The sequence below is a fragment of the Neolamprologus brichardi genome, chromosome 2 (assembly GCF_056152115.1).
Source record: "Neolamprologus brichardi isolate AB-2024 chromosome 2, ASM5615211v1, whole genome shotgun sequence".
Taxonomy (NCBI): domain Eukaryota; kingdom Metazoa; phylum Chordata; class Actinopteri; order Cichliformes; family Cichlidae; genus Neolamprologus; species Neolamprologus brichardi.
The window spans coordinates 3,191,657-3,207,460 of NC_142105.1; the positions used below are offsets into that span (position 1 = coordinate 3,191,657).

General features: G+C 39.6%; 1 protein-coding gene across 1 annotated transcript in view; it reads right to left on the reverse strand.

Annotated features, from left to right (window-relative positions):
• The window catches only part of slit3 (slit homolog 3 (Drosophila)), a 265,109-nt gene that overhangs the window by 231,754 nt on the left and 17,551 nt on the right, over positions 1-15,804 (reverse strand). Inside the window, exons 2-4 of the mRNA XM_087846129.1 lie at positions 15,044-15,115; positions 10,170-10,241; positions 4,927-4,998 (exon numbers count right to left, since the gene is read on the reverse strand). Of these exons, the coding sequence (XP_087702255.1) occupies positions 4,927-4,998; positions 10,170-10,241; positions 15,044-15,115 (216 nt within the window). The remainder of the gene's footprint in view (positions 1-4,926; positions 4,999-10,169; positions 10,242-15,043; positions 15,116-15,804) is intronic.

A 15,804-nucleotide genomic window follows, 5' to 3' on the forward strand; every position in this document is an offset into this window, starting at 1 on the left:
GCTTTACAGAGACATTAGAAACAAAAACAAATAAAAAGCATGATTTAAAATTGATTCAAACAAGCAAACAAACAAACAAACAAAACAGTATATAAAATCAAAACAGATAAAATCAGTAGTTAAAATATAAGTTTTGAAATTTAAGCTTAAAAGTGTGGATTTGGTGCTTTATTCAAATGCAGCTGAGAACAGGTGAGTCTTCAACCTGGATTTAAATAAACTGAGTGTTTCAGCTGATCTGAGGCTTTCTGGGAGTTTGTTCCAGATATAAGGAGCATAAAAGCTGAATGCAGCTTCTCCGTGTCTGGTTCTGACTCTGGGAACTGACAAAAGACCGGATCCAGATGACCTGAGGGATCTGGAAGGTTCATACTGGGTCAGGAGGTCACTGATGTATTTTGGTCCTAAACCATTCAGAGCTTTATAGACCAGCATCAGAACTTTAAAGTCTATCCTCTGACGGACAGACAGCCAGTGTAAAGACCTCAGAGCTGGACTGATGTGGTCCACTTTTTTGGTCTTAGTGAAGACTCGAGCAGCAGAGCTCTGAATGAGCTGTAGTTGTCTGACTGATTTTTTAGGTAGACCTATAAAGATGCTGTTACAGTAATCAAGCCTGCTAAAGATGAATGCATGGACTAGTTTTTCCAGGTCCTGTTGAGACATCAGATCTTTTATCCTTGAAATATTCTTGAGGTGATAGTAAGCTGATTTTGTTATTGTCTTAATGTGTTTTTCTAAGTTTAGGTCTGCATCCATCACTACACCCACATTTCTCACCTGGTTTGTGGTTTTTAGGTGTATAGATTGAAGTTCTCAGCAGAGAGCAGAATGAAGCTGCTTAACACTGCAGCTGGGATTTTACTTGGATGTGTAGCGTGTTACTATATTTATCTATTTTTGTTTAGGTGTATTGTAAACAAATGCAAACAATCTATAACACTGGAATGAAAGATAATCATTACAAGCTTCATATTGACGCATGCTAACCAACTATAAGAGCTAGATTCTACCCCCAGCTAAATCTTTAGTTTATTTCTTGCTTTAATCGTTTTTGTTTTATTGCAGACAAATTTAATGCAATCTTGTCTTTGTAAATTTGCAGCAAATCTTTTCCGGTTGCTTATGTGATAAAGTGATGTAATTTATGTACTTTAGCTTTGTCACACTGTGTCCAAAAATACTGTTTAGAAACAGCACAAGCAGAAGAGATTTACAGTCTGCTGACTAACTCTGTAATGTCCATTATATGGCAGGAGCTACATTAAAATTTGCAAAGCTTCTACAGTATTTCACAGTGTATAAGTGTTGAAACATGGTCAGAGATCACCTTCAACACTGTGAAATACTCAGCATCTGAAGCTCTAGGGATTTATTCATGAAGAAAACGGGAAATATCTCTTTAGTATAACATTACTCTCATTTTTCATCTTCTGCCTTATGCAAACCAATCAAGCGTAACCTGAGCTGCTTAAATGGCGGGGGGGGTGGGATCCTGTTGCTTTATGAGTAACGTGGGCTGTGAGCCAGAGCTAATTCAAGTCTTTTTTATGCGCTAAACAAGCATGCAGACACACACACACAAACTCCCAGAGGAGAAAGCGAAGATAACAGGATGAGGCTCAGTCTGGGTCAGCATTATTAGACAGGAGACCAACAGCCATCAAGTCACTTAACAAAGTAAACCTCCCTGACTCGGTGCACTGTGCATGAGGCACAAAAGCCCTGCAACCAGTAGCTTTCATTTTTCCATTTGAGATATTGTCAATACGTTATATTTCAAACCAAAAATTCATTACACTCTTCGCAAATGTATTTTACTCAGAGCTCGAGCTGTGTGTCTGTGTGCATGTGCTGCGAGACCGCAGTCTCTGCAAACTGTGGGGGGAAACGACCACAGACTGCACACACTGAAACCCACAGACTCCAGTCCACGATCCATCTCAACCTTCCCATTTATGTTTTCTCTCCCCCCCTACCGAGCACCTAGAGGGACCACAGACTCCACTTCCTTCATCCATCTACAGAAACCTTTATCTTCCACCAGCATCCCTTCATCCATCCATCTCCCTCCTTTCTCATGACCTCCGTTATACGTGTTGTCCATCAGTCTTTGTCAGGCACTCAGCAACAGCACTTAAGGCTAAATTAGAAAAGTTTCCATTAAGAGACAACCTCTTTGATTGATTCATAGTCCTGCAGGATTAAAGACTAGACTAAAAACTATTATCCAGTCTGATACCTCTTATCCGAACCCCTGCACCCTCCTCGAGAGTGAAACGTCTAACCCGTGGCTATTTTCACTTAATGCTAGTCCAGCTCCTTCCAACTCCGCCCTTTTCCAAACCTCAGACCACAGAGCTTTAATAGGAGGGTTAAGAGGTAATTCCTATCACACTGCCATCATTTAATATCTAACCAAGGCTGACAGAGAGGAAGGTTACGAACCCAAACCAGAAAGCCACCAGCAAACCTCCTTGTCTCCTCCTCCTTACTCTCCTGCTGTTACTCTCTCTGCAAGTCTCCCACCATCTGACTTTCTCTCTATCCCATAATTCTACCTACATGTCTTCCTCTTTTGCCCTTCCCTCTTATACACAGGCTCTCTTCTACATACCTTGGTGCTTACATTACCACCACTTCCTTAGAAAACACAGCGAGGATGGGAGAAAAAGCACTAAAAAAAGAGGAAAAGTGGAAAGAAAAAAAGTGCCGGAGGAAACTCCAGACACTGTAATTTAGATTGTGCTGATGGCAAAGTAGGGACATAAAGAACATGAGATTTATAATGTTAAGTTTGGAACACGTTCACCCTTTCCACTCTCCTGAGTTGTCTGAGAGCTCTATAGGGATCCATATTCGACCGGTGATAAATAATAGCTTTCGAGAGCAATTAGGGGTTTTGTACAGTTGTAAGCCAGGAGGTGGAGGAAATAAGGCTGTCATTCACAAAGAAAAAGGCAAAAGGGTTGAAAAAAAATGCCATGTGAAAATGTGCGTGTGATGGAATATTTGTATTCGTCTCCATTCGCATGTGTCACTGTGTGTGTCCCTGGCGTTTATGAGGACTTTTAGCTGTGTGTGATCCTGGAAGCCACAGCTGACGTAGATGACAATTTAGCAGTCTGCTCTGCCTCAGCAATATATCACACATCACCACAAAAATATGACACGCAAAATATGTGCGAGAAACTAAGGAGGAAAACTGAAACTGACAACATTATAAATCTTTTATTCTGAAACAAAGGAGTACAGATGTTCTAATGATAAATAAGCATTGATTTAAGCTGAATAGATAGCAGTATATTAATTAACACCTGTGTTAACAGTGGCAGAAGCCTGCAGTGGACAAAAGGCATGATGTACTGTGTACGTAATGTTTATTCCAGTCTTTCAGATTGTAAACAGCAAGTAAATCTCCTTATGAAGCTCAACTTTCAGGAATCCATTTTTGAGTATTAAACAGTTGCTGCCTGTAGGTTGATAGGTTGCTGCAAACGCTTGTAACATTTCTTTGAGTCACAGCGGTTACGGAAGAAAGGGTTTGAATAGTGGACCAACAAATCAAAATGTCATAAAATGTCCACAGAAACTTTCCTGCAACACAATCCACGTCTCCGGTGCCAGCCCAAAATACTTCCAGCAAAGCGTTGGAAGTATGAGGATGTGAATATATGCACTGGAAAAGTACATTTAATTTATTTTGTGGAGAAAAAAAAAAATCTAATTTTTGACATTTCTTTGGACATGTTGATGTTGTGACACTGGCTCTGGCTCGCTGCTCAAATCCGCTTTAAGTGTTGCAAACCTAAGCTGACTATAGCTGTCATTCTCCGTGAAGGAGGGAGCTCAAAACCTTTCAATCAACGTGCTCGTTCTCGCCAGCGAATTTGTAATTGTGGAGTAACCGGAGTATTCCTTTAATTCCTGCTTTTTGCTCAACCTACACTTCAAAAAGGTGAAAAAACATGGAAAGAAAACGCACAAGAACTGTTACAGTAGCTTCCAATGGGTTCTGCCTCATGGAAACATTATAAAAGAGAATGAGAGAAGTGAGAAGATTAATGTCCTAGCGCTGATATTTGTTATCCTAACACCTCTCACCATAGGCATGCACACACACGCTGAACACACATAAACTTGATATGTTGAAACGCAGCATCGATATGACACATGTAACACAAATAAATATCCAGTAGGGTATACAAACTTATAGACGCACCCAATAACACTTATACACACAATTAAATTCAGGCACCCACACACACACCCACACACACACTCTAACTCCAAGTTCTCTTGAAAGAAGCCCAATGTAAACAGCTATAAAGTTTAGAAGGTGTTTCAACCTTCAACCTAAGCCGACTATCCTCTCTGAGGATCAAACAAATAGAGAACCTGACAACCTGAGTGGAAAGAAAGAGCACAGATGGGGAGACAGCATGGATGCACCAATGGGACTAAAACAAAGAGAGAGAGTATGTCTGGGAATGTGAGATGAAGACGAGAGAGGAGGAGGACAAGTGGGAGGCTTTGCTGCATCAGTATGACCTGCTCTTACACTCTTACACTCTGGGAAAACTCAATATTCCTGAATAAAAATTCCACACGAGTCCAAGCAAAACATTCACTGCAGGCACACTTTCACCTCTTAAAATCAAGCGTACTCACACAAACGCACACATCTGACACTCGCTGCCTTTTTCAACTCTCGACAGGAGCACAGAGCGGCACTGTGTCACCTGGCGCGAGACCCGGACCCTCGACCAGGATAAAACCTCTGACACCACGGTCGTGTTTTCAAACGGATCACGTAACACATCAAAAGCGGCACAAAAGGGGAAACGGAATGACGGAGGAGAGTCAGAGAGAGATCATGAATGGGGAGAAGATGAAAAAATAAAAATAAAATCAAAGTGTACTCACAGTCGTCCTAGTTTGGGATTGGACTGGAAGAGAAGCTCGGGAAGAAACTGGAGCTTGTTTCTGTTCAGACGACTGCAGGGAGAAATAGAAGGAGGAAAATGAAGGAAAACATGTCATTGGGAAGAGAAAAAGGGCAAAAACATTGTCTAATAAATCAGTCGCATCCATGCTTTTGTGTTGACTGAACAATCACCACAAAGCTGACTGAATGACCTTAAAGGTCAGCGAGTTTAAACTCATGGAAAAGCCTCTGACTTCCTGTGATCATGAGGTTATCACACTATGGTTTGTGTATACAGGTCATCAGTTTCTAGACTCTTTAAAGTCCATTAGCAATATCATCACTGCATATGCTTTAACCTGATAGTGTGAGATGGACCAATTTTGGGCTACAAGCATGTTTTAGCATAAAGTTACAAACTTACAGAGGATTTATATCGCTGTGTTAAATCTATGCTAGGTGAGTACTTCAGAACTGCAAACTGCTCTGAAATCCTACAAACTTTTGTGTCCTACACCAGCGGTCTCCAAACCCCGGGCCTCGGACCGGTACGTGAGTCGTTTGGTACCGGGCCGCAAGAGTTGAGGCTCAGGTGTGAAATGTATAGTTTTCAGGGTTTTTATCGGTTTTCAGCGTTATTTTGTTATCGTTTTTATCGTTTACTCGGTTTTCCTGGGTCTTTTCACGTGTGTTATGAATAAATTTTCTTTTTTTTGGTACCGGTACTAGTTTTATTTTGTTGTATTTATCCGCAACACCTTAAAGGCCGGTCCGTGAAAATATTGTCGGGCATAAACCGGTCCGTGGCGCAAAAAAGGTTGGAGACCGCTGTCCTACACTATTGCGACTGGCCTGTTCAGTACCGTCAATTCCTCCTGTGCATTTCTGGCTACTTTTAAGCTGCAGTTTTTGAATTTATCAGTAAGAGAAACAACAGTCATTTTCTCAATATAAGGACTCACAGATGTTATAATATTTCTGGAGTGGGATTGCCAAAACGAATCCATCGGAATGGATGCGAGGGAGTGCAAAGAAAATGAGACAAATATGTTTGCCTCTGAAAAAAAACAAAAACATGACCGCAACAAAGAGTGGGGAGGCAAGAGGGGAAAGAAATGCTAGCTTTTTATTCATTTTTATCGTGTCTGGCACCTCATATTAAACACCGGGATGCAACCACAAGGTAATTAAAACGCTATACATATTTGTTTAAAATACAATAAATGTGACCAAAGACTTGAACATATGCATTTACACAGAAACATTTACCTCTACAGAGATTTATGACCAAGGGAAAAGTAATAACATGTAATAAAAACAAGTTAAAGGCACCCACATAATTATGACAATCTATAAGTGTTGCTCTCGCATACAGAATGTTTTTACTTTCCAATTTAAACCACATCGTTGCTCAGATGTTTGATTATTGCCACCTGTGGGTGGTTTTATATTCTCGGCAATCTTTTGAAAAACTCTCTGATGCGTCTTCTCAGCTATTGTGGGATAAAAATCTTTTTAGTCACGCTTTATATGCAAAATAGCATTCCTTATCTTAGTGTTTTCATTGGAAAATTAGATAAACACATGACTTTAAATTACAAAGGCCAAAAAGAAGAGACAGTAGCAGAACGAGGCATTTTAGGATAAAAGCTGTTTGCTTGTGTATGCATGTGTGCAAAAGGTGGGGTTGGCTAAAGTAGAGATAAATGAAGACAGTGAAAGCTGAGGGAGTGAAAGTGTTATCAGGCTACCAAAGCATTAGACTGAGAAACGAGGCGTGGAAGGGAAAAAGGAAAGAAAAGAAGGGTGGAGGGTCGCAGGGTCACAAAGTAGGATCTGTGCTGGAGAAGACACAGACACCAACCTTTTAACCCTGTGATAATGATAATAAGATAGTGGCTTTCACTCCTGTGTACACCAATGGAAAGAATAATTGAGATGCACACCACCTGAAATAAATAAGGTAGAAAATACCTGCTAGCATGTGAGTACAGCACAGCTACTATTACAGCTACGAGTCATTAAAGGACATTTGCTCAGAGCACAGATATAGTTTCAAGAGAATAATTCTTTGTGTATTTTTAAGCATTAATGATGAGGTTTTCTTCCTACTTAGAACCTTTGAAATGACACCAAACCACATGTCTGTGGCATTCATATTTTATGTTTTGGCAAATTATTCCTATTACTCAGAATCACAGAAAAAATGAAAGAGTTTGGAGACTAAACCTTACTAATCATAATGAGCAGGGCTTTTTTTCCTCAAATAAAGAACAAAAGAAATAATTTGAAACGACACCTCTTAATAAATGCCGTTTATTTTGTAAAATATCCTTCATTTATAACTAAGCACAAATGGCTATGAATTCTGGCATTTCAGACTTTATGGATGCTCTGACCCAAGGGGATGACAAAATAAGCCCCATGTTTTTCACATTGTGACTCCATAAATCACATGGACTCAGCGTCAGGGCCTCTCACCCCTGACCTTTCACCCTGGCAGACACAACATCAGAGACCCTGTCAAGTAAGCATTTTAAAAACCATTTTACTATCAGTAAAGTAAAAAATGCAGGCCCTTGTTATTACCGTTAATCTACTGCAGCAGTTTTTCCCTCTTTAGAAAGATTCATTTTGGAGAACAAATGTCATCCTCAAACAAGCATAGATATTTAATTTGATCATTTATTTTAATAGGTTCTGATTTATTAAATGGGCTAAAATGGCATAAAAACATTAATTGAAGTGACTCGGATAAATGAACTGCTGTCTATGTGAGTTCTGGCAAACAACTGTTAAGACTCCCAACATCCTCCCTCCCCCTCCTCTGTAACCTCTCACCCTTCCTGACACACTGCATTAAAGAGCCTTTTAACATTAAAGTGGGCAGTGACCTTCTGCTTTCACATCATATGTGTGATCTCCATTTAAAGGGAAGATATACACGTCTCTGTCGCTCAGCATATCTGGATTTTAGGAGAGCTCTGCTGACAGCTGCAGTGATCTAACGGTTTTATCTCTCTTCTCCACTCTGCAGCATGTATACCGAAAAATACCATCCACGTGTGAAGTAAATTCCTTCCCATTCTTACTCTCGTGAATGGTTTTACAACAGACACACATTTGTTAATCAAAATAAATAATGTTGTGGCATTCTTTTTCAGACTGCAAAAGCAATTTGAAAGAAGATAATGACAAATTTACAGTGTTCAGATAGCAAATAAAATTGCATCGATGGTGAAATAAATTGAATGAAGAAATATTCAGCTTATGAATTCAACGTTCATTACAAAGCCCGTTCTTGGGTTTAGAATCGCTGTACACAATATTTTTTATGAGGATGCCACTCCTAAAAAAACCTCTAACACTCAAATTGTGTCATTCTGTCTTTGTGTCACATAAAGGAATCCTCTTCCCATCATCACTCTAACGAGGACTCATAAACATGCAGGTGTGTATGTGTGGGAAGTGTTGTGTTGTACACTAACACCCTGATTCTGTTTACTAAAGCCTTGGTGTGAGTTGACAGATACACACATTCCTAGGAAGTGTGTGAAGTGGACTTGGATATCAATCAGTTGAAATCTCTGTCAGTGAATATGCTGCACAGAACAGCAAGTAAGGAGCAGTAAATCAAAGGTGTGTGCAATTTTGTCAAAGTGGAAAAACAGCAAAAAAGTTTTGTGACAGATCACATTATTATTATGGAGCTCTTTGCATGCATAAAATACCTATTTTACCTCGCAGTATGGTACCTCTTTTCACATATGCACTATAGGAAGCAGTGTATTAGGGCTGGGCCATATTATACCGTTCACGGTAATACCAGCGATAGAATATGGGTAAAACGCGCGTGCGCAGTCCCTTAGTTTTCATACGCACATGGCCGAAAAAGCAGAAAAAGGCAACGGAGAAAGAGAAGGGGGAAAGCGGATTGTTGAGTGAAACAGATGAACCAGCACTGGTTTTTAAAAATGGTGCGACGTCACTGGTGTGGTGTTTGTCCGTCAGATACACAGAAAAGCACATTTTTTTGTAGAACATGCAAGCGGGCCGTCGTTATTGCCATATTTGTCGGACTAAGGTGCTCGTTAATCTGGGTGTAATCAGGGTCCTAAACCCCGTCCCTTCAGGTCCCAAAGTTAAACGATCACTGCAGCATCACTGAGAGTTAAAAACTGTCTGAATTCTTTTATCGTTAATAAAACGATCAGCATTGCTGCTTTACCGGGTGTAACTATGAAGTTTAACATCCAGGCATCCATAAAAACAGAATTTATTACATTTAACGGAGTTGGAAGCTAGCAGGAAATTAGCGGAGGTTAGCTCGCTAGTTTCGCTAGTTACCTAAGCATGATAGCATGTTCTGACTGAGAGATTTCTGAAAAAATTCAAACGTACAGCTCTGCTGTCACTTCCAACATAAATGAAGACTGGAAACTAAACAGCAGTGACGTTTGTAAGGTTACTGAAGTTGGACTAGCTGGTATATAATGATGTGCTACGTGATCGCTAGCGACACAGCTATGTTAGCATAACATAAACAGTGAACCTGGAGGATTAACACTTTTCCACTTGATAAAAGTTAACGTGAAGGTTCCTGATGGTTAGAGACAAATGCAATTGCATGCCAGGATGCTCTAAACAGACCAAACTTCAGTCAGGAGAACAACTGAGATAATCCATCCACAACACGAGGTTAGCCATTAACATACTGCAACAACACGCGAATAGAGCAGCTGTGATAGAATACAGTATTAATGAATCAATGTACAGAAGTGGAGGAAGCAAGAAGAATGAGTTGAATAAAGATTGATTTATCTGACTGCTTTGTTTCGCTTAATGTGTCTTATAATCCTGTGCACCTTGTGGTCCGAAAAATACGTATTTGACTTTTTTATTTGGCACACTGCAGTTTAATGTTGCAAAGCACCTCTTTTTAACTTCAGTGGATATTATACATGGTTATGCTGAGGATATGTCGGCCCATTTCTACTGGAAATGCCTTTTGGTTAAACTTTCAGCAAGGAATTTGCATTTGCACTGTTAAATGTTTATATAGCTTTAATGCACATAAAAAACAGCAGCTTGTTTAAGTGAAAATAAGTGGATGGGTTTTTTTGTGCTAGTAAAGTTGTGGAGTTGTATTTTGTCTCGCAGAAATTATAGTTTTCAAATATATATCGTGATGTATTTTTTTGGCCATATCGCCCTGCTCTACAGTGTATAATGGCATACTTACAGTCTCTCAAGCAGTCTTAGGTCTTGAAAGGCTCCTCTCTCGATAACAGTGATTTGGTTGTCCTCAAGATGACTGTGGCGACAGGCAAGGAAACAGAAAGAAAATATGTTGTAGTTATTTTTGTAACTTTAAAAATGCAAAAGCAAGACACGCAAATATACTCTGTGACTCTTTGTGATCACGACAAGGCAGGAAAAATCCCAGTGTTTCATTAGGCCTGTCTTTAAAATGATTCAATTTAAATATCAATTTGTGAGGCACTCGTGGAATTGGGAATGTTCATCTCCAGCCAGAAACAGCAGATAAATGTATTTTTCTGGCCAGTGCAAACAACTCGAGAGACACTTGCACTTTTAAAAAAGCGGTTACATAAACAAGCAATCAGTGCACTGAACACATGAATCTGGCATGAAACAAACATTTTGTGACACAAAGTATTTCACAAATGTTACAGCCTACCACTCCAAAAGAAACAATTAACAAACCATCTCTTTCCCATTCTTCCGTTGATATCTTCTCCATTTCGCTTCAGTCATTTCTGCGGTGCTCTCAGTGTAACCCATATCTCCCCTTCATTGCTTTCTCAGTGTTGTCATGTTTTGGGGGCAAACTAAGGTTTTCCAGATGGGATAGAGAAATGGAGAGAAAACATCTCAACTGATATGTGTGTTTATATTTTCTGTCTGAGGATGTTAGGAGTGACATGTCCTGAGAGGAAGACAGGGAAGAAGAAGCTGAAGGGGGAAAAAAGTGAATGATGTGAGGAAGAAAAGAAAACACTGAAAAGCAAAGGTGGAGAAAAGTGAAAGGAAGATACAAGCCAGATATAAACTGCAAGATGTAGAATGACAAGCTGGATCAAGTGAGAGACAACCAAAGACAAAAGAAGTCATCTCAAAAAGAGTCCTGTCTGGCCTAACATGTGGACTTTGAGTTGTTTTGGCATGCCTCTTCTTTAAATATTCTTTCAAACAAAACGTTTACATATCCAGGCATTAATCCATGGCCTGTCATACTGACTCTACGCAGAGACACACAGATATGTTGGACTTGGATGAAAGATAACAGGCTCAGACAAACGCTCGCACATTCATATATATAAAGTATGTAAACATATAAATAAAAAAGTCAGAGCATCTTGAAACACTTTCGAAGCACTGGCGCACCAAGCGATGGTAATTGGCTTATTCTCATAATATTGTTCATTTTGTATAACGAAACATTTTCTAGGAAAAATATCTCTTGATTACAGGGAGCATTTTTTGCTTTATAAAAATGTTTTCCAAAAAATCATCAGTAATATTTGCTGTTAACTGAAAGAAATAAAAATAGCTCCAGCTTTTGAGCATTCTGGATCAGTTTCTAAACAGAAACACCCCAAACACATACGATAAGGTATGTGTGGGATCGTTTAACGCAGGTAGGGAGTTATGCACTGGTAGCAAGAATTCCCAAACACACACATAAGCATGTGCACATTTCTGACTCCGGCATCAATCATAATTTACAATCAAGCCAAGATTAATCCAGCATGTTCATTCCAGCATAGCAGCGCTTTTTTTTTTTTGTTCCTGTCCTTATAGAAAAGCATTTCCTGTGTACTCCAGGGAAAGCTAAATCAAGGCATAACTCTGAATAACTATCAAAGTTTATTTGTCCAAATGAGAGATCAACCGCACGCTGATTTATTGAATGAAGTTTAGAAAGGCTGTGGATGTTAAGCCAAACACATGGTGCGGGGAGTCGATGCTGGCATATCGCTCAGATGAGGTATTGTTTTTATATTGGTCTGTATCAAGCATTAGTCATCCACAGAGACATTGGAGAAAGATGGGGGGGAAAGAGAGCAAACAAGAATTGAATTCATGTGTGTGGGGACTGGAGTGTCTAATAACTCCAACTTCAGTCAACGGTTATAAAAAGAACAATGATGTCACGCTACCTTACAGCAAACTGCGAGAACTCGGCCTCTGAAGGAAATAAGGAAATACTTCAGGGGATATTAACTTCACTTATTATTTACACACACAATGTTTGAAACCGCACTGAATTTCCCCGGCCAAGCGTTCAATATCAAGTACAAGTTTTCACCTACATCTAAATTTGTTTGGAATTACTCAATTTCGCCACAATCTGGAAGAAATCTTGCAAAGTGAGGTTGCCAAAGATATTAGGCTAAGTGTTGTTCACGTAGCGTGCATGCAGAGGCAAGCTGTGTCGTGCAAATTTAAAGAATATTCAAACCCCTGAATCAAATTCGATGTTTTCGCATGAACAGAAAACAATATTACATGTTTAATCAGAAAACAGCTCGCCGTGCGATCGATTGATTTGGAAGGTTTGAAGCGTCACAAATCAGTCTAATTATAAGATTTTTATTTTACGCACCCCGTGGTCTTTGGTGGTGCAAATGCAAAAACAGATCGCTTAGCTGTTTGGATGTTTTTAAACAGAAGTGAGATTACATGAGGGCAGACAAGTCCTTCTGCAGGACAAATTATCAGTAATTACAGCTCAGATGTAAGCAGGGGTATTTAGGAGTTATACTGTTTTTTTCTGTAACCTAGCCTGGGAAAAATGTTAGCGGCTTTAAACAAGTTCTCCCATCGGAGGCACATATGGCTGAAATGACTGGAATCTCAGAAGTAGGCACTTATGTTTGTCTATGAGAGAGAATGAATGGGATAGAGTTCTGGTATATAACAGCGATACCTATTAAAGCAAAGATAAGACCATTTTTGGTGACCATGTGGGCTGTAGGATCCAAAATACTAGAATATGTATGTCTCTGAAAGTGTGCTTTCTCCCGACCATCTCCTCTTTCCCAAGCTTCAGAGATTTAGAGAAGAGAAAAGTCACAGCAGTTTATCACAAACCACATGAAACGACTTGCTGGCTTGCCACACTCAGCTCACACACGTATACACTGCCTTTTTCTGTGGGTCCTTCTCACAGTGTTTCATGCATGCAGAATGCAAACACTTACATTTTTAATTTTTCTGTGTTTTACTTAAAAAACTCGAGCACAGATGCATCCTGACCCAGTGACTGACATACGTTCCAAACTCCACTTTGGTCCTATATTTAGGAACAGGAATAAACAGATGCCAATACAAGCGCAAACACTCACATGTAGAAACTCGTTTCCATTCCTTAGCGGATTTGTACTGGGAGTGTATTTTTATCTGCTGGTTTGGTTAAAACAGAGTGTGGAGGGAAGCTGCATGCAGCCAGCGGTGATTATAGTTATTAAAGTTCTCACATACACACTGATTTTAGCCGCTTATGGAAAAGGAGTGAGGGAGCCCTTGAACTTAATTAGGACAGCTGAGAGAACGTGAGCAGTCAATCTCAACTAAGTGTCGTTATTTAGATATGATGAGCCAGAAAGGTAAAAAATACAATATATACACTTTATACTAAAGATTTTCATACGTTTCCCAACAAGGACCTGCTCAGTGTTGGTAATTGTAATGGTGGCCAGAGTGATTTAGCTCCCTTTTCCATGCCTCAGAAACAAGATCATTTCTGAACAGATAAAATATCAGAAGGGTTGAAATCTCCAGTGATGCACATGAAATTGGTTCAGGCTGCACACCCCTAATGCTCTACAGGCAATCTTGTTTTTAGTCAGTGTGTACATAACAAAAAACTTCTGTTACATATGAGAGAGTATTGTTTTAAGACCAGCAGTATTTCTGAAGCGTTTTTTGTGCTTCAGTTTAACAGATATGATTCAAATTCGCCTGTTTGCATATCTCTAAGCTAATGCTACTGCTTTGAAATTTCAGCTTTCCCAGAATTGCAAAAGTCAGCATTCCCAGCATTATTCAGAAAGACTTTAGAGTCTAATTTGAAATCTCTCTTTTTTTCATAGGAACAGTGACTAACTCTTTCAGTATGAGCTGCTTTACTTCGTTTCCCATCATCGTATCCGTACCAGGTCAACATCTCGCTGTTGTGCTGCTTGTATAGTAAATGGAAGTCGTGCTGCTTGTTGCTGGCATGTCAGCTCACCATTACTCTATTATTTAACCTTGTAAATATCCAGTAATTGCAAAATCCAACTCCTTGGATAGTACACTTGCATGCTCTCTTGTTCTAAATGCCCTCATTAGGATGGGAAACTTTATTTTATAGAGACTTGTTTCCCCCTATAGCCATATACGGGCCCATTAGGTAAATATACCATTTGCTTAATTGCTACAGCATGGAACTTTTTTGTTAATGGGATTCCTTGTAAAGAAACAAATACAAGTCGCAATTAGGTATTAAAGAGAGGACAGATTAAAAGACCTGATGGTACTGTGTCTGGTAGATTCAACTTAATATTAGCCAACTTACTACCTAAGAAGGAAAAAGTGAAGTGACTTAATGATGGCAACTATCTGGAAGTGCCGGTTCCTTGCATGCAGCACATAAGAGGAGATAGTCAGCTTCAGAGGGTTCTGCTAGAAAAATTTAGGTTAGTTTAAGCAAGCAGCTGCCTGGGTAGAGTATACAGAAGTCAGGATGCATAATTCCCAATGGCCCGCTCTAAGTTCACTAGACAATTACCTGCTCTGTTCTCGCATGGGTGCAATCAGACATTATACAGACTGTGTGCTAGGGAACTAGTGGCACAGCTAGCCGGTACAAAGGCACTGTTTAATGTGTAATCAGACATTCGTATTCTCACAGCTCAAAGAAGCAACATCAAGAAGATTTCAGCAGATAACAAAATACTTCAGGTAACTGCAATCTGAATTATACATTTTCATACATCCTGACTGATTTAAATTAAGTTAAAGTCCTCAAATAAACCGGAGGGAATGTGAGCAAAGCCTAATGTTTTACTGACTAAAAGTTTAATTGAAAAAAGGAAAGAAACTTACAGAATCCTGAGGTTCTTGAGGCCAGAAAAGTCCACTTTAGTGATTCTGGTGATGTTGTTTTTATTCAAATCCCTAGAAAGAGAAAAACAGGATAAAAATGACTTATTCAGTCAAACATACATTCAGTTGTGAGTATAATGTAACTTTAACACAACTGTGAAAGCAAACAAGCGCCCACCAAGTGGCAGAAGGATATATATGGCATATATGACAGCATATAGGCCCACACACATGCATACGAGTACAAACACAAGCAAACCAAACACAGAAACTTCTGTTCTGATGCACAATTATTTACTGGAAAACAAATTGTTCAATTAAAAAAAATTTTTCTCTCTTTCCATTGTCACAGTTTAAAAGCTTATCGTGTTTCCTGACTGTCATTCAATTAGTTTTAACTACGGGCACAAAATGTATACATACTGCAATATGAACTGACTGCCTGTGGTGTGTGTGTGTGTGTGTGTGTGTGTGTGGGTGTGGGGGGGGGGGGGGGGGGGGGGGACTGGTTCCCTTTATACGAGTTTGATGTTTATTGAAACGCTGTCGCACTGCAGGAATTAGGGCAAGGAAAAAAAACATACGCACACACAGAAAGAAAGGGCACAGACAAACAACACACACACAATTTTCTCTTATTTCACACACAGAGCTCCTCCAAAGCTTTCACTCGCTCTCAGAACCACAGACACACACGCACACACAAACAGAACTAGGTTTTGCCAACGCAGGCAGCGTGTGTGTTTTTCATAATACACCTA